At 40.7% G+C, this 20701-nt stretch overlaps 1 protein-coding gene across 1 annotated transcript in view; it reads right to left on the bottom strand.

Annotated features, from left to right (window-relative positions):
- CLSTN2 (calsyntenin 2) overlaps positions 1–20701 on the bottom strand; it is a 569251-nt gene that overhangs the window by 337477 nt on the left and 211073 nt on the right. The window contains exon 2 of the mRNA XM_033132678.1: positions 18601–18723. Coding sequence (XP_032988569.1) covers positions 18601–18723 — 123 coding nt within the window. The remainder of the gene's footprint in view (positions 1–18600; positions 18724–20701) is intronic.

The raw sequence follows: 20701 nt of genomic DNA, 5'->3' as shown, positions 1-20701 counted from the left end.
CGTAGTTCACACACAGTAGAACACTGAATAATTTCTTATGAATTAATGAATGAACACATTGGGATAGGGCAAATGCTCCTCTCTGTCACTGCAAATCTCCAAGTGTACCAAAACCACAGCCCTTCAGCCCTCATTGCCTAGACAGTTGCAACCACAGGTCACAAGCTGGTGGCCTGGGGCCCAACGCAGCCAGCAGTTTTGCTTAATCTGTAGATTGTCTGTCTTAAACAGTGCTTTATAGATAAAACTGAATTACTTACTTTCTAAAAAAAAAAAAAAAACGCAAACTTGGAAATCTCACACAAAACTCTAGATTTCTGGCTTATTTTGAAAACGACAAGATCTGGTGCTTTGGGCTTATATTTATAGATGAAAAAATTAAACTTTTACTTATTCTTCCCATTAAGTACAACTAAAAGCCCTAGACAAGATATATAAAACAAATAAAAGAAGTCTCTTAAAGTTAGAGAGAAGGCAGATTAGTTCGAAACAACATGGTGGTGAGTTTCTTGTTTTTTTGTTTTTTTTTTTAATTTTGTGGTAAAAACCAAAAAATTATTTATACATATATCATAAAATTTGCCATTTTAACCGTTTTAAGTGTACAATTCAGTGGCATTAATTACAATCACATGTTGTACAACCACCACCATTATCTATTAGGTTGGTGCAAAAGTTATTGCAGTTTTTGCAATTCTTTTCTACTGCAACTACTTTTGCACCAATCTAATATTTCCAAAATGTTTCATTATCCCAGACAGAAACTTCTTAACCATTAAACAATAACTCCCCATTTCCCTCTCCCTCAGCCCAATAATGGCTGACCTACTTTCTTTTTATTTTATTTTTTCTAAGATTTTTATTAAAAATATAGCTAACATACAATATTATGTTAGTTTCAGTGGTATACCATAGTTATTCAACATTTATATACCTAAAGAAGTGATCACCATGATAATTCCAGCAACCCTCTGACACCGTAATATGCTATCACAATATTATTGACTACGTTCCCTATGCTGTATGTTACATTCCCATAACTTACTTTTTTAATCCCTGGAAATTTGGACCTCTTATTCTCCTTGACCTTTTCCCTCCCTTTTTAAATTTTCAAATACAGTTGACATTCAATATTATTTTATATTAATTTAAGGTGCACAGCATAGTGGTTAAACATTTATATAATTTAAGAATTGATTCCCCTGACTAGTACCCACCTGGCATTATATATACTTATTACCATATCACTGACTATATTCCCTATGCTTTACTTTACATCCCGATGATTATTTTGTAACTACCAATTTGTACTTCTTAATCCCTTCACCTTTTTCACCCTCACCTGAATCACTTCCCATCTAGCCCCCACCTGACACTGTACATAGTTCTTACAATATTATTGACTATATTCCTTATGCTACAGCCCCATCCCCATAACTACTTTGTAACTTCCCCTTTCTCCACCAACACCCCAACCCCCCTCCCATCTAGCAACCATCAACATGTGTTCCATATCTATGAGTTTGTTTCTGTTGTATTTGTTAACTTTATTCTTTAGATTCCATATACAAGTGAAATGTAACTACCAGTTTGTACTCCTTAATCCCTTCACTTTTTTCATTCTATCAGCCAACCCCCCTCCCCAATAAATCTATCACCCCAATAAATCTAGTACCCATCTGACAACATACATATTTATTACAATATTATTGATTATATTCCTGATTTTATACCCTCCATCCCCATGACTACTTTGTAACAACCAATTTGTGTTTCTTAATCCCTTCCCCCCTTTTCATCCACCCCTCTCCCATCCCGCAATCATCAAAATGTTCTTGTATCCACGAATGTGTTTCTGTTTTGTTTGTTTTGTTCTTCAGATTCCACATATAAATGAAATCACATTGCATCTGTCTTTCTCTGACATACTCTACTCAAATCAATACCCTCCAGGTCCATCCATGCTGCTACAGATGGCAAGAACCCATTTCCTTCCATGGCCCAGCAATATTCCATTGTGTATATGTACCAGCTCTTTATCCATTCATCCATCAACAGGCACCCAGGCTGCCTCCATATCTTGGCTGTTGTAAATAATGCTGCAATGAACATATGGATGCACATGTCCTTTTGAAGTTGTGTTTTGGACTTCTTTGGATAAATACGCAGAAGTAGGATTGCTGGGTACTTCTTTGTCTCTTGTATAGCCTTTGTTTTAAAGTCTATTTTGTCTGGTATAATACTGCTACCCCAGCTTTATTGTTTTCATTCCCATTTTCATGAAATATCATTTTTCATCGCTTCACTTTCAGTCTGTCTTTCAATCTGAAGTGAGTCTCCTGTAGACAGTATAAGTAAGGGTTTTGTTTTCTTATCCATTCAGCCACCTTATATCTTGATTGAAGCATTCAATCCATTTACATTTCAAGTGCCGTATTTTTCCATGTATAATGTGCAACCACATTTTTGGCCCAAACTTTCAGGGAAAAATTTTTTCATTTTAATTTTTAAATTCACACTTTTATTGGTTTACATTTAGATACTTGTTTTTTGTATTATAAAGGAATTTTAGCATTTAATTTTTAACATATGGTACAAGAAATTTTATGTAAAAAACAGTTACAAAACACAAGAACAGATACAAAGTACAAGAAATTTCATGTACCGGTAACAAAGTTACGATACTTACGCATCATAGAAGGCCAAGAACTCTTCGTCATAAGCTCAACAAAACCGATTATTATCGTATTCCAAGGTATTATTTTGCATATGGATATCATTATTGATTTCTAGAGTTACACTTTTAACTCAAAAGAATTAAAAACATTTATATAGATATGGAATTAATACTACCCATGTATAATGCACATCCTTATTTTTCCCTCATGAATGTGGGCAAAAAAGTGCGCATTATACATGGCAAAATATGGTAACTGTTGACAAATATGTATTATAATTATTGCCATTTGATTATTTATATTTTTTATCTTTTTTCTTCTTCTTCGTAAAGAAATCCTTTATAATTTCTTGTAGTACTGATTTGGTGATGATGAACTCCTTTAGCTTTTACTTGTCTGGGAAGCTCTTTATCTGCCCTTCGATTCTATATGATAGCTTTGCTGGGTAATCTTGGTTGTATGTCTTTGCTTTTTGTCACTTTGAATATTTCTTGCAAATCCTTTCTGGCCTGTAGTTTCTGTTGAGAAGTCAGCTGAGCTCCCTTGTAGGTAACTAACTGCTTTTCTCTTGTTGTTTTTAAGGTTCTCTCTTTGTTTTTAACCTCTGGCATTTTTATTATGATGTGTCTTGGTGTGGACCTCTGTGGGTTCATCTTGTTTGGGACTCTCTGCACTTCCTGGGCTTGTAGGTCTATTTCCTTCACCGGGTTAGGAAAGTTTTCTGTCATGATTTCTTCAAATAAGTTTTCAATTCCTTGTTCTCTCTTCTTTCCTTCTGGTACCTCTATGATACGAATGCTGGTATGCTTGATATTTTCCCAGAAGCTCCTTAAACTGTCCTCATTTTTTTGGATTCTTTTTTCTTTTTGATTGCGTGTTTTCTGTTACCCTATCTTCCAAATTGCTAATTTGGTTCTCTGCTTCATCTAATTTACTGTTGATTCCATCTAATGTATTCTTTATTTCAGTTATTGGATGCTTCATTTCTGACTGGTTGTTTTTCATGTTTTCTATCTCCATTTTTATGTTTCTTATTTCTTTTTTGAAGTTCTCAGTGAGATTGCTGAGCATCCTTATAACCAGTGTTTTGAACTGTGCATCTGGTAGATTGCTTGTCTCCATTTTGTTTACTTCTTTTTCTGGAGCTTTGTTCTGTTCTTTCAGTTGGGACATGTTTCTTTGTCTCCCCATTTTGGCTGCCTCCCTGTGTTTGTTTCTATGTATCAGGTAGAGGTGTTATGTCTCCCAGTCTTAGAAAAGTGGACTTAGGTAGTAGGTGTCCTGTGAGGCCCAGTGGTGCAGTCTCCCTGGTCACCTGAGCTGGATGCTTGTTCCAGGTTTGTCTCTTGTTTGGGTTACGTATGTCCTCCTATTGTAGTTGAGCGTTGGTTGCTGTTTGCATGTAAATGAGAGGGATTGACCCACAGGTTAATTGGTTATGATGACTGGCTGTGACTACAGTGGAGGAGTTGTTATGAAGGGGCTGACACTATGGAACAGGATTTGCTTTAGCAGGGCTCTGGTGCCTGCCTGGTCTGTCCTTTGGGTGTTGTTTGTGGGGGTGGTTGGGTGATGCTCTGGTGTGGTCTGAAGCTGGCTGTTGGGTGTGTTCATTATGTGGCCACTTGGGAAGGGCTTTGTTGCAGGCCAAGGTCAGCCACTGCCTGTGCCCTGACTGTGGCCACTTGGTATGAGCTACAAAGTGATTGCTAGATGGCTGCCATCTGTGCTGGGCTTGGAGTTGCTTGAGAAGGGCCAAGCCTCAAACCAAGGCTGGCTGCTGCCAATGCCAGGTTTTGGGCTGCTCAGCAAGAGATATGGGACACACGAAAGCCAGATGCTACTTATTTGGGGTTTGTGAACCTTTGAGAAATTTTAGGAAAGTTTGCAGCATGAGCCAAGATAGGCCATTTGTATGGAAAAGCCATTGGAAGAGGCTTGTATGAGCCTATCAGTTGGGTGGGGCAGGGCCTCGGGGAATCACCAGGGTCAGGTAAATGATATTATCCAGATTGGGGGAGACTCAGATATGGTACCTAACTGCATCTGCATGCTGGGAGTGAGGGAGGGCTCAGCAAAGTAACAATGGCTTCTGCCAGCCCTTCTCCATTGGAGAACGCTGCCCCTACAGCCCTTGTCCTGAAGCCAGACACATCAGTTCCTCCTTGTATGTCCCTGGTGCCTTTACAAGTTGCTGCCCCAGTGCCAGAAATCAGAGCAAGTGAGTCCATCAGTTAGTAAGTCTGTGTGTGGGCCCTTTAAGAGGAGTGCCTGGGACTCCAGCAGCTTCGGTCTCACTCAGCCACAATCTTCGCTGGTTTCCCCAGTCTGAAATTGTGGGGACTTCTCTTCCCAGCACCGGAACCCCAGGCCGGGGAGCCAAGTGTGGGGTTTGGACCCCTCGCTCCTCAGGGGTTACCTCCACAGCTGAGATATCCTTCCCGATTTTTCATGGTCACATGTGGGTGTAGAACCAGCCCTTCCATGTCTCCACCCCTCATACCAGTCTTAATGTGCCTTCTTTTGTATATCCTTAGTTATAGGACTTCTGTTCAGTTAGACTTCAGGTGATTCTTAATGATGGTTGTTCTGCAGTTTAGTTGTAATTTGGATGTGCTCGTGAGAGGAGACGAACACAGCATTTACCTACTGTGCCATCTTGACTGGAACTCACTATTAGTATTATTAATATGCCGAAAGAACTCAGGCCACACTGGGATTCACCTTTCCACTAAAAAAACTACAAAGTATTTTACTTTAATGAAGTCCATGATCATGCCAGCCAACCATTTCAAGGGATGTCATTTAGCATGACACTCAGCTGGAACTTAGATAAATAATAATTTTTAAAGTTTGTAGATCATACTGAACTTGGCTTAATAGGCCCTCTCTCCAAAACTCTGAAAGGATGGCTCATAAAAAAGTAATTAGTTTATACAGACTGTCAAGGTTCACGGGGGACAGCTGGCCTTTGATGCCTCATCTGTGACTACAGAAAGCTACAAGATGATAAAATTGAGTTCTGAACTCATGCCAAGGTATTCAGTGATCTCACGCTAGACACAGTGCCAAGCAGAATAAACTATAAATGCTTACTTGTACTCCTGTTCTTTCATTTGGAATCTCAAACATGTCTAAGATATTTAAGACTTGCATTCATAGGCCCCAAATTCCTATTAAAGTAAAACCATTGACCTTACAAATTCATGTTCATAATTAATATTTGCAATGAGGTCTGATTCCAGGTCTATTCAGTATGGACACTGTCATAAACTGCAAAAATGGCTTCTGGAGAAGGAGTTTGTATCAGTAATAATTTGTCTAAGCTTAGCTATTAAACAGTCCAATTATTGACAATTGGAGCTGATTTTCAATCAGCATTGATTTCACTGTGATAATTACCAGTTACTACTATCTAAGAGGATTTCCTTGATGCTTTCAAATTCCCAGTTTATTCTTCTCTATGCTCTTCCCTTATCTGAACTTTCTGGGGCTCTTTTTTTTCCCTCCTGTAGTTCAAATGATGCCCCATGACCTTGATCCAGAAAACCATATTTACAGGTGGTTTTCACTTGGCCTCTTTGGGTTCTAAGGATAGTGACATACTCAGCCATCTCAGGAGAGAATGTGGATATACAAGGGCAGAAATGAGGATGAGTTCACGCAAATCCAAGATCACCAGGACAACTCAGGAACGAGGCCACAGTTCCTATCAGGACCCACTTACTCTATTCCCTCAGGGCACATCTGCTTCTCTCTCAGAGCAGCTGCCACCCCTCAGTCCTCTGACCAAGCAAAACTTCAATTTGCACATGTCACGGAAGCTTCATCCTCAACTTCCAGCCTCCAACATGTCCCCTCTAACCTCAAACAGGAAGCCAATTGGCTGACGAGTTCTTTTATATCTAGGAAGCAAGTCACAGGCTGTAACTAGTCTGTTCACTGTCTACCTTAAGTCGGGTGCTGATCTCAGGCCCAATCACAGTTGGACATGGGAGCTGGGTCATGTGGCCTGGAATTTGGCCACCAAGAGCAGTGAGTGGGAAAGTACCATAAACATGCGTGCATGGCAGTGGTCAATAAAACCATCGACTTGGAGTTCCTGATATCCTGTGATGTCTTCAAGCTTAGAGACTGATGGGCGCCTCTGCCTTCTGTTGTTTCTCCAACAGAAACAAAGCTGTAGTTTAGTTTGGCTTTTTTGATTTTTGATTTTCCTGATGTATTGTGTCTGGAGCCCTAACTTTGTAGTTCTTGGTGTTACCCCATAGTCTTTTCTCGGAGACTGCACAGCCAGGGACACTGAGGTGGAGATGAATGAAGCTAAAAGTGTCCCCATGGACTGAGGCCAGGCCCCTGACCTCAGGAGCACTAGGCCCACTCCTGCTGAGTCACCAGCTGTGGGATGGAGCAGAACCAACTGATGGCAAAGGAGCAGTGGCTCACAGGGAGCAGGAGAGAACAGCGGACAGGGAAGCCACTGCTGGGGAACAACTCACCCTCACAATGAGGGGTCTGGCAACATTTTACTAGCAAGATATCAGGATCACTGTGAGCCAGACCGGTGACTGCTAGTGTCTCCCATTCTTCCCCTCATTGCACGGGACGTTATTGAGCTTTTCCTTTCCCTGGAGGCTGTGTGGGGAAGATAACTTATCTTTCTAGCACATGCCTCTGGATCAAGAGAGGCTATGGTGTTTCCCCGAAAATAAGACCTAGCCAGACCATCAGCTCTAATGTGTCTTTTGGAGCAAAAATTAATATAAGACCTGGTCTCATTTTAATACAATATAAGACCGGGTATAATATAATATAATATAATATAATAATAATATAATATAATATAATATAATATAATATAATATAATATAATATAATATAATATAATATAATATAATATAATATAATATAATAAGACTGGGTCTTATACAAACTTGTCCCAAGGAGCTGCTTACAAAAGTGCTTGCACGTTTCTGTGCTCTCTATGCTTCTCTGGAATCACCACAGGGACGTGCTCCGGCTAGCCTGCTGACATGCCTACGCTAGCCTGCTGGGAGAATACATGGGGGAGCACAGTGTCATCCCAGCCAAAGCTACTCCAGGCCAGCCAGCCTACAGCCTACCCACCAGCTGCCCACAGACACTTGAATGAGCCCAGCTGTGACCAGCGGAGCCTGGCTCAGATTAGCAGAGCTGCCCATCAACAGGTAGACTCGTGAGAAAGAATTAATGGCTGCTTTTTGATGTTCCTAAGTTTTGGGGGGGTTGTTGCACAGCAGTAGCTGAAACATCTGGTTGGAATTACAACTTCACCATTACTACTGTGTTCAGAAGAAATTACATGCAGCAGTCCCCCCTTCTCTCTGGTTTCAGTTTCTGAAGTTGTAGTTACTTGTGGTCAAACAAGGTCTAAAAATATTAAATGAAAAATTCCAGAAATAACAATTTATAGGTTTTAAATTGCATGCCTTTCTGAACGGCAGGATAAAATCTCACACCATCCAGCGCCATCCTGCCTGGGCGTGAATCATCCGTTTGTTGAGCATCTCCACGCTACAGACACTCCTGCCTGTTAGTCACTCGGTAGCCGTCTCGGTTATCAGATCCACTGTCGTGGTATCTCAGTGCTTGTGTTCGACTCACCCTTACCATACTTAATAATGACCCCAAAGCGACTTACATACCTTTTATTACACTATATTGTTATAAATACTATATTTGGTTATTAGTTGTTGTTAATCTCTAATATATAAATTAAACTTTATCATAAATATGTATATATAGGAAAAACTTAGTATAGTATATAGAGTTTGGTACTATCTGTGGTTTCAGGCATCCACTGGGGGATTTTGGAACAGATCCCCTATAGAGAAGTGGGGGGTCTACTGTAATCGGGGTTAGCCTCAGTCTCTCCCTCTGTAAAATAGGGTAATGATAATGCCTATTTCGGAGGATTATTGTAAAACTGAAATGACAGTGTGTACAAAATACCTGGTATGTACTAAGTGCTCGATAAAAGGTAGCTAACTTTCTGAGTGGGCAAGGAAAGAAGATAGTTAATAAGAAGAAAGATGTGGAAGGATTTAATAGCCGAGAGAAAAAATTCAGGGCAAAGACCCCAAACCTAGACAGCCCCCTATTCTCCCTCCAGTAGAGAAGCTCTACCCTGCAAGGGGCCACCTGCCATCTCTATGGCAGGAGAAATGCTTTGTTCTCTCGGCAAAGCAAGGGCTTTGTACCATAGGCTCCTGGAGCCCAGGGTGGGGGGGTATGTGAATGACCCCTGTCCACCACAATGGAGCTGAATCTGCTTCCTGAGCTGCCTGGCCATCAACAGATAGACTGAGGAGAAAACAGTGTGGAAGGGGAAAATTGGAGCGAATGCAGTGCCCACGGAGGGATAACCAAGAAAAGATCCCAAATACAGCCCTAACCCCGTATCAATCATTGTCAGGGCTGGCAGCTGCCAAGTTGGCGGAAACCAACCAAGGAACAGAATCAAATTAATAGTATAATTCCAGAGTTATGGATACCTCAGGTCTTTCTTTCTCCCAGTCTCCCTGACAGGCCCCGCCAGCACCAACAGAATCAGGACCATAGGTGTGGTCCCAAAAGCCTTGCTGATGCTGGGGACTCCAAATGGCCCCTTTCATTGTCACCCTCTCCAGAGGTTACAACCATCAACTTGATCAGGTCTGCTGGCTTATTTACTGGTGCTGTGCCCTCCCCGCTCAAATTTTTCAGCTTTAAAGCAACTTTGGTATTTCATTGATGAGTTGTCAAACCACATCTTGCCTATAGCTGGAAACCCTGAGATATAGTCACGATAGTGAAGAGGAGGTCTGAAGCCTGTGGAGATGACACAGGGCGGGGGGGGGGGGCTCCACCACAGGTGCAGACAGGTGTGGGAGCCGAGTTCAGTTCTCACTCCCCTGTCTGATTGGAACCCCACCATCTGCTCAAAAATTGAGCAATCAAAGATCCTATCAGCACAAACATTTGACAACATAACTAATCTGTCACTGAAAATAGAACTCATGGTTTTTTTATTCACTATCTATGACCTAAGCATAAATATAAAATACTGACTCCTATGTTTGTATGAGAAAGATATTTCACACAAAGTTGCCCATGGCAGCGTTATTTCTAAAACTGGAAAAATATTGTAAACAACCTAAATATACAAAAATACTGGAATGGTTAAATGAACTGGAATGATACAGCTATATGATGTATAACTGTGCCTCCACTTAAGTAATATTTTTGAATATGTTCTAGTCAGCTTGGAAAATGTCTGTGAAAAGTAAAAACACAAAGACTGTGAACCATATCATATATACTACGATTCAAATTAATAAGAATTATGTATCTACATATGAACAGAACAACAAGTCTGACAGGGTCTTAGGAAGGTGGGCTACTTTTGTTTTATTCTTTATGCTTTTTAGTAATTTTCACATCTTTCTGCTTCCTGTTTATTTTTGAGTCCAACTCTGTGAGGTCCAAGACAGTAGCCCAGATTGTGGATTCCGGAGAGCTCTGAACCTGATTCTCACAGGGAATGCTGTGAATTGACCTCTGGCTGAGGCCAAGTGAATGCTCAAAAAGCAAGGTGGGACGCTAGGGGCATACTGCCTCCAGCCCTCAGGAATGACCCCCAACACAAACCAACATGGAATCAAAGACACATCTACTACGAGGCTGGTCTATATGGTTTGTCTGCTGCCAGGACCGGAGCTCAGAGAGCCACGGGGCAGGACAGACCGAAGATGGCTGAGTGCAGTGTCCATGGTCCTGAGGTGGCTGGACTGGAGAGTGAGGCCCAGATGTGGTTATTCCATGGTGACCCACATGGTACTTAGTCACAGACCTCTCCTATCATTTTTGCCACTGCCATAGATGACCTAAACACTTAAATACTTACATTTTCCCTTAAATTGGAGTTTTAAAGACACTTGAATTTATTTAAAAAGAAAGCAACTGAAAAGCCAGCAACACTTGCCTCAGATAGAAAGTAACCTAAATAAATACAGCGGGGTGTTATTAAAATTCTAGCTAGATGCTCTTGCCTATGCAATGCTATGCGATAGAGCTTGCTCTTCTTCATCAAAAAGCAAGTGTTTGAGAAGTGTTGAAAACATCTTAACCCTCCCAAACTACACCTTTCCCTTTGACATAATCAGAGAGATGGAAAAAGAACTTAAAAGGGAACTTAGCGTGGGATTTACCATTCTTTCGCTCTATGTCTGGGTACCATGTAAGTCTTCTACAGCCAAGGGGAAATGTCTCACACACCGGACAACTGGCAAAGGAGTAAGAAAGCAGGACTTGGAGTCGGAAGGTCTGGAATTGAGCAACAGGGTGGATCCAGCCTCAGCCAGGTAACCTTGAACAGTTACTCAATGTCTCTCAATCTCCAACTCCTCATTTGCAAAACAGAATCACAATAGCTGACCTACCTGTTCCACAGGGTTGGTGTGAGGCTTGGATGGAATTCTGTGTGTGAAGCACCTAGCACACATACGTGTGTCTGTGTGTGTCTGTGTGTTTATGTGCATATAGGGGCAGGATGTGTGCGTGTTTACAATAAACAGGGACATGGTTTATAGTAATGGAAAAGTGTATCTCTCAACTAATAGATTACTCCACAGGGATAAATTACAAGTAGAATATAAACAAATTAATTCCCAACCAATACTTAAAGAATTCTGCAGAATTCACAAACTACTTTCCGCTATACTGCCCCCACACTGCCATGGAACCAAACAACCTAGGCAACATAACTTGATGGTGCTAGAGGGTGACGGCATCAGGCCTTTAGAACAAACTCCAGAGTTACCTTTCTCCTTTCCCTAACACCATTATAACCACATCATTGTACTCAATGTAGAAATGAATAAAACACTTGTGGCTTATTGATGATAAGAATTATGATTAGTCGCATTACCATTGCTAAGATTATCAGAACTGTGATATCTTGGACATCCACTGACTGAAAGAGACTACTCTAGGAACTGTGCATTAATATCTTATTTAATCAACATATTAACCCTGGGGTGAGTACTGTGTTTACCCCCATTTTAAATAGGAGGAAACTGATACTCGGAGGAGTTCAGTTAACTTATCTGAAAACGCACAACGAGTAAATGACAGAACCTAAATGTAAAACCACGTGCATCTGGTCAAAGCCTGTGGTCTGCTCACAACTGGCATCCCTTTCTTGCCACAAGACACTGTGGGGACTCAAGCCCTTGGGATGGTCTTTGTCATCAGGCAGCTGTGGAGCCCCAACTCGAACAAGGGCCCTGGGCAGGTCCCAAGACAAGGAGGCAGGTAAATGGGCAGAAGCCAAGCAGAGCAGGAGGACAAATGGAATTAACCATGGATGAAAGAGCGACTTCTGTTGGCACCAGCTAATCAAACCAGGTTAAATCACATCCCAGGGAATTTTCTGGGCAGCCTTCAGAGAGTCACCCAGCCTGAGAAGTCAGCCAATTATGCCTGATCAGTCTCCGCAACTGTCCTTACAAAAGACAAGTCCAGACTGTCCCAATGTAGACAAATGAGGAGTTCTATTATCTCTGAAAGGCAATCTAATTCCCTTCAAATTTAAATGTCTCCACAGTTTCCTAACAGGCCTCAGTGGGGCTCATGTAGAAATTAATAAGTTCACAGTCTGCCCAGCTTGCTTTCATTTTCATTTTTTTGCCATGCAGTGGACAGAATTTTCATGATTACTCAAGGATTTTTCTGTATCGGATTCTCTTAGAAGGTCATGTCCACTGGGCTCAAACACTGGGTTGAGAATTGAGTCAGGTCTAATGGACCTGACTGAGATCTGAGGGAAGTTTCAATGCCTGAGAGCTGGCATCTCTTCTAACCAGGTGGGGCAGGTATCAAAAGGCAGTTACCAGTGATCGTAGGAAAAAGGAACGCAGAGCAAGTGGTGAGAAGTCCCAGCCCCACGCTGGCCTGCACTGGATTACTGTGCAAGTGGCTTTGCCTTTCTGTGAGTTAGGTACCTCCTGTATGAAACAGGCAGGGAAAAGTTCCTGGAAAGAAAACTCAAATTTATTAAACTTTTACTCTGTCTTGAATCACGCAACATGCATCATAGACATTCTTTAAATTTAATCAAAATAGCAACCCTGGAAAGCTTATATTATTTTACAGAAGAAGACAGTGAGGCTACTGTAACGAGTGATTCCACCATATTGTCACTAAATCACACCATGAGAATGAGCCACACAGGGGCCAGGCAATGAGGGACTCATGTGGTATGACTGTGACTGCAAACTCACACAGCTTTTCTGGAAAGCAATTTAACATGTTTCAGGAAATTTAAAATGTTCATCCTATTAATTCTGAGTCTAGAAATCCATCCAAACAACAGAATCAGACGTGTAGATGTGTTATAACAAAACAAAAAAAAACTGAAATAGACAAATTGCTTATCACCTCACACCTGTTAGAATGGCTATCATTAAAAAGATGAGATAAGTATTGGCAAGCATGTGGAGAAAAGGCAACCCTTGTGTACCATTAATGGGAATATAAACTGGCACAGCCACTATAGAAAACAGTGCGGAGGTTCCCAAAAAAGTTAAAAATAGAACTACCATATGATCCAGCAATTCCACTCTGGGGTTTACAATCAAAGGAAATAAAATCAGGATCTCAAAGACATATCTACACTCCTATGTTCACTGCAGCATAATTCACAATAGCCAAGATACGGAAAAAACCTAAGCGCCTGCCAATAGTTGAATGGATAAAGAAGAGGTGGAGTATATATATGTATATACATATACTGGAATATTATTCAGCCATGAGAAAGAAGAAAATACTACAATTTGCTACAATGTGGAGGGATCTTGAGGATATTATGCTCAGTGAAACAAACCAGAGAAAGAAAACTACTGACTAATATCACTTATATGTAGGATCTATATGTGGAATGACTTTATATCACATATATGATATCGCTTATATGTGGATTCACTTGTAAGTGCAATCAGCTTTGAAAAGCCAAACTCATAGAACCAGAGAATAGAACAGTGGCTGCCAGGGCCTGGGATAGGTAGGGGAAATAGGGAGATGTTGGCCAAAAGGTAGACGCTTTCAGTTAGAAGATGAATAAGTTTGGGGAACCTAATGTATAGCCTGGTGATTATAGTTAACAATACTGAATTACAGACTTGAAAGCCGCGAAGAGAGTAGATCGTAAATGTTCTCACTACACATACATACAAAAGTGGTACTTATGTGAGGTGACAGAGGTACTAGCTAAGGCTATGCCTATAATCATTTCACAATATGTAAGTATATCAAAGTAACACATGGTATATCTTAAACTTACACGATATTATATGTCAATTACATCTCAATAAAAGCTGGAAAAAATAAGAGAATTGCAAACTATAGAATATTCATTGAGTAGGAAATCATCTAGCCATTTAATCAGTTGCAGAAAAATATACAGTATTTAGTAAAATGGTGTATTTTTATTAGATTAGTGGGGAAAATAAGTTACAGTATAGAATATGAGTGTGATCACTATTTTTGCACACAAAAAAAAGAAAAAGAAAGAGTGGAAAAAATGAGTGGAAGGAAATACACTAAATTGTTAACAGAGGCTCTGGGGGTAAGAAAACGTATTTTTTCATGCTTTTGTGGGGTTTCACTAGATTTTTCACATGTACTACAATAAATAAGTTATTATTGTCATAACCAGGACAAATACAATATTATTGACAAAGATATACAATAAAAACTATTTATATCCTTGAATTTTGCATTTATATGTAAAATGAAGTCACGATTTTTATGTAAATGAATGACATTTTCCATAGGACATTTTTCTTAAAACAATTTTTTTAAAGGGGGGATTATCACAAGAGAAATAAGACAGAGTAAAAATGATACGGATGAAACCATCTCCCAAAAAGCTTACGGCTCACCTCACAGGCTAAATTGGAAATAAAGACTGCTGGGAAAGAGGTGGAAAAACTGGCACAAGAGCAGTTGATAGGGGAACTAAAAGCTGCAGTTGACTTCAAGAAGTGATGGAACTGGCAGATATGAATTTTTCAATTTTATGAGAATGATAGGGATCTGAAATAAATCTGTATTTTCTTTTTAAGATAAATGTTTTAAAATAAATGCTTGCAGCATGGATGGATGGCTAGTGCCTGTGTCCTGGCTGAGAGCTGATCATAAATAACACTGAGAAAAATAGTTCTGACCATTCTAAAAAGCATCTTTATTTTTTTGCTCTCAAGAGCTTGGGAGATTATATTTTGATGTATTAAGCTAGATTTTTTTAAATGCAGCTGCAGATATCAGGAGGAGAATAGAAATTGTCTTCAGATGGAAATAACTACTCAGGGCTTGGCTTAGAAGTAAACCTTCATTTCAAGATGTGCCATAGGCACATCCAATGCTTAGAATACAAATTCAAGTTTAAAGGCATTTGATAGATTTCTGATTTAAGGAAATCTTTTGGTGAATCTTCAGGTGAAATTATTAATTGCCGTTCAGGCCAACAACCAAAGAAGATAAACAATCTTTTGTAACTCTAAACTTTCAAACATCAAATTTGCTTGAAATGGGTTTCCCCCCATTTTGGTCCACATTAGAGAGCTTATCTTGATGACAGAAAAGCTCATTCCACGATTTCAGTTTCCTAGTTCACTAATGGATGAAACGGTGCTACACTGAGGGCAGACATAATGAATAATCAGACACATCCCTCATCTTTGAAAGTGTCAGCCTCACTACACTAAAGTGACTTAAAGGCATCCATTTACTTCCTGTTTAATAAGTCGTTGCTTTTCTCTGCTAATTTTTTTTCTTTGCAAAATCTCTATTTTGTTCTTTTTATGATTACTTGTATTTGTTCCATTATATACTTTTTTCCTATTTTAATGACAGTCATCTCACCCATTTTAGCTCCTAATTTTTAGAAAGTTTTTACTAGTTTCAGGTGTACCAAACGACATGATAGTTCGACATTTACACCCCTCACAAAGTGATAACTCCCCCCAATCTACTACCCATCTGACATCTTACATAGCTGTTACACTACCATTGACTACATTCCCTATGCTGTACTTTACATCCCGTGACTATATATATATAAATTATAGTTGACATTCAATATTATTCTACTTCAGCTTCAGGTGTACAGCGTGGTGGTCAGGCAGCGACACAGTCTATGAAGTGATCCTCCTGATAAGCCCTACTGAATGGGAGAAGATATTTGCCGATGATACATTTGATAAGGGGTTAATATCCAAAATTTATAAAAAAAAAAAAAAACTCATACAACTCAACACCAAAAAACAACCCAATTAAAAAATGGGCAGAGGCATGAAGAGACATTTCTCTAAAGAGCACATACAGATGGCCAACAGACATATGGAAAGATGCTCAACTAATCATCAGAGAAATGCAAATAAAAACCACAATGAGACACCACTTCACTCTGGTCAGAATGCTGTCATGAATAAATCAACAAACAACAAGTTGCTGGCGAGGATGTGGAGAAAAGGGAACCCTTGTGCACTGTTGGTGGGACTGCAAACTGGTGCAGCCACATGGGCACAATATGGAGGTTCTTCAAAAAATTAAAAATAGAACTACCTTATGACCCAGCAATTCTACTCTTGGGTATTTACCCAAAGAAATCCAAAACACTAATTTGAAAAAATATATGCACCTCTATGTTTATTGCAGCACTAGTCACAATAGCCAAGATGTGGAAACAACTGAGATGCCCATCGTTAGACAATCGGATAAAGAAACTGTGGTACATTTATACAATAGAGTACTACTCTGCCATAAAAAAGAATGAAACCTTACCATTTGCAATAACATGGATGGACCTAGAGGATTTATGTTAAGTGAAATAAGTCAGACCGAGAAAGACAAATACCATATGATCTCACTTACATGTGGAATCTAAAGAACAGAATAAACGAGCAAACAAAACAGAAATAGATTCAGACACATAGAGAAAAGACTGCTGGTTGCTAGATGGGAGGGGGGTAGGAATGGAGGACAAGGTGCAGGGATTAGAAAGTACAAATTGGTAGTCACAATATAGTCACGGGGATAGCAAATACAGTATGGGGAATATAATCAATAATGTTGTAAAGATTACGTAGGGGCCAGATAGGTTCTGGTCTCTGCTGTTTTAAAGAGGGGTCACCCACTCGAATGAAAGGTGAATGAGAAGAACTCCTTGGGGGAAGGACCTCTGCACACATACAGGCTTTGAGAGAAGAGGCTGAGGGAAGCTGGGGCACACGGCACAGAGTGAAGAACGAAGCCACAGCTCAGCTTTGTATTTCTGATCCGATGCATCAAGATAAACCAGAATCCTGTTTTTTATGCTAAATCTCCCAGTTTCTAAATGTTGTCTCTATTTTTTTAAGCACACAGTATATGCCAAACCAAACATTTCCACAAACCAAACATGTTTGCTAGTGTGTGTTTTAAAAAAATCTCATTTCCAGGGATTAAGAATTACTGATTAACCCCAGTACCATTGAGTTATGTCCAAGAAAGAGCCGAACTGAAATGAAATATTCCCAGGCTGGCAAAGCTTTGGGGGGAGACACCTCATCTTTTGTGTTAAAGACAGCATGGGAATTATACTTCCAAGTGGAATCCAGCTGAGCTGGGACCTCTGAGGATGGCTGGAAGATGGCTGGAAGATGCCCCAACTCTAAACGCCATGGAAATCAAATCACAGTCAGATGCCCTAGGTGGTACATTCTACATAAAATCAATCTAAAGCCTTCTTCTGACAGTCAAGTGCATCTTCCCCCATGCTTGGCAAGAATGCTTATGGGTTTACCTTCATATGACGCTGAATTTGCCCCCATTTAAACCACCCCCTTGGTCCTTACTTTACAATGTTCCGCAATGAAAAAAGGACCTTCCCAAAGCTTTTCTGTTTGAAGTGCAAAAGAGTCGATCTTTTTTTTTTTCTTTCTGCCCAAGTAGCTCATAATGTAGCAGACAGACTGTCAGAAACAATAGACTTCATCATGGTGAAAACCTCAGTCTGGCACCCATCTATCATAAAGCAATCTTCTAGAAATCTTGAAAACCTTCATTAAATTTCCTGTCTTTCTCCTGACAGTTATAAAATGTTAACAATATTACTCATGATGCAGGCATCTTCAGAAATTCTTTGTTCAATCTCTCCACCCTCTGCCATCATTCATCCCCTCGTCTTTGCCCAAATCTATGGAAACACGAGACATAGCCATACTCTTCACACAGTCCTCCTGGGACCTGGCCCATGCAGGAGGTTAGAGGAGGAAGTACTCGTAGTCTGGAAAACAATGAAAAGGCTCTCTGGCCACGGCTGGCCACGAGCTGCAGAGGGCAACATGGCACCGCCTGTGGAGCCCATCTCCTAAAGCATGCCCACTTTGAAGCTCAAGGGCACAGCTCTGTCCTACCCTTAGCAAATATTTCCTTGTCTTTTTTCTTTTCCTTTTCTCTTGCCAATCTCCCAAGCTGCAAGTTTTCACCTGTCCATGATATGTGGGGAAGGGGGCCATTTTCTCCTGTCTGTGGGTCATCTTTCTAGAAAGAAAATTCCCCTGCAGAACGACCTAGCCCAACTTTTCAGACTCCAGGGGCCACGTCAGCAATATACCATCTCTCAGAAAAAGAAGAAATAAGCATCTTTCACAGGAGGTGACGCCAAAGAGAAAAACTATAAGGAGATACAGAATCCACACCAGAAATCAAAACAGGCATATGGCTTTGAAATCACAGGCCGATCTAAGAGATGCACAGCAGAGTGAGAATAGCTATGAAATCCGAGCCTGGGCTGTGTGAGTTGTCTCCCAACCTGTCTCCATAGGAAGCCAAGCCCAACCATGCTAAGCCATCATCCTACCTGCAAAAGGAACCGGTGCATCTTTGTCCAGGGCTACCAGGGGTGGGTCCAGAATGACGGTGTCATTATTCTCAGTAATCACTCCATGATATGAAGTCTCGATCCATGGCTTGTGCTTGTTGACTAGAAAACAATGGGGAAAAAAACAAAACAAAAGATTGACTTATAAGATCATCATTTGAATAACTAATCCATAATAATTTTATCAATATTGTATATTGACCTAATCATAGGCTCTCATCCAATGAGACCACATGAGGGACGTAGAGCATGTCAGCCCCATTTTACACCCAAGTAAGCTTCAGGGAAGTGCAGAGAGAGGTTCAACCACTCACCAGGCACACAGAAATAAAGGCAGCACTGAGACTCAAACAGTCTCTGGCTCTAAGATCATGGACCTTTTACTTTACCAAAATCCCATTATAGATATCGTCATAGATATCTATGTCCAGTATAGATAACATCAGAAACTGATTGAAAGTTTCCATTCTCAAAAGCTACTACCTATAGACGTTTTAAAGTCCATCATCAATCAACAAACAAGCAAACTGTGAATGTGTGCTGGGATGTCGGACCTCAACTTAATTGGACCCACCATTGGTTCTGGCCAGCTGTCTCCTAGATGAATAGCGGCAGGGACTGGTCTTCCCGTTAGAAGTCCTGTCCCACTTGAACCCATCGTCCGCACTACCATGAAGAGTGATCTTTCTAAACTGTTAATCTGTTTACTCCACTGTGAGTGCCTTGATTTGATCTTTTATTGCCTCCACATACTCTCATAGAAGTCTGGATGCAGAGTAGGTGCTTTAGAAACAAAAGAGATTAGAGGAAGCCCGAGAATAATCACAGGTGTCCTGATACCAACACTTACCACACCCTGATTCACAATTTAAGTGTTGTCCTATGTAATGTAACGCTCCCTGTGGCAACCTGAGAGGTAGATGTGATCATGAGGAAACGATGAAGAAACTACTTCCGCAGGTGGGTCTCTCCCAACATGGCCAAAGGGTTCATAATGGGAAAAACCAAAAACACTGTCATACTCCATGATATCCACACAGCACGCGCACACACACACACACACACACACATTCATTCATATAATATATATGTAATACACATTCTAATATATAATACCCATTTTAATATATATACATATTATTCATTTTTCAACAGCAATGGCAAAGCAAGAACTCACAGATTTGAGAACACCCTCATTTCAGTGTCTCCTGGCCCCTCCCGACCCCATCATCCCTCAAAGGGTCAGTAAAGAGCTGTTTCAGGATTGGTGGTAGCCTCAACTTGGACTACCACTTTGCTCCTTCTCACCCATCCTATAGCAATCGTGAACTAAGAGGTAGTTAAGTGGGGCAGGGACATATGCCTTGCTAGTCTCCAGTCTTGGCCCCTGAGGCCTGTTTCTGATTATTACATCATTTCCAGGGCAGAGAGCAGCTCTGCCTACAGCAGGTCTAAAACGGGCAGCAGACTCATCCATGCTTGCATGTTGGTATTCAATCCAGTGCTTCATTATGGATCCCAGAATAATTACAGCCACCCTGGGCTGTCCCCGCACTCCTTTGCTCTTTTATTAGCCATCAACACAAAAGCAATGTAAATAATTTGCAGCTGTTGGGAGAAACAATTAATCTTTTTTTCCCTTTAATTAAACCTAGGGACCTATTCATTAGAAATGTGTACAGAGGATATGCCAAAAGCTCACCCAGTGTTTCAGATTCATTGTGCCACTTGGCACAGTGGCAGACAATGGAATCCAGAGTCACAGTTGCTGGGTTTCAGCCATGGCTTAGCCATTTCAAGGCTGGTCCTGGGCAAATCAGTTGGCCACTCAAGACTTTTAACTCCCTCGACTGTAAAAGGGGGAAGATACCACTCACAGGGCTGTCATGTCATTCAGATGGGAAGGACACACAACCTCTGATGTTTCCTTACTCAGACTCAGCACCCCGCTATCTGGGCAGTGACAGAGCCTGCAGGAGAGGTGGTTTATGGGCCTTGAAGCTGAGGTTCTCCCTTCTAGTGGAATGGGTTTATTTCTTTCTAGCCACAGGCATACCTCTCTTCTCTCCTCTCTATAACT

This window comes from Rhinolophus ferrumequinum, chromosome 17 (genome assembly GCF_004115265.2).
Source record: "Rhinolophus ferrumequinum isolate MPI-CBG mRhiFer1 chromosome 17, mRhiFer1_v1.p, whole genome shotgun sequence".
NCBI lineage: Eukaryota > Metazoa > Chordata > Mammalia > Chiroptera > Rhinolophidae > Rhinolophus > Rhinolophus ferrumequinum.
The sequence above is the reverse complement of the archived record's forward strand: the minus strand, read 5'-3'. Positions and strand labels throughout refer to the sequence as shown.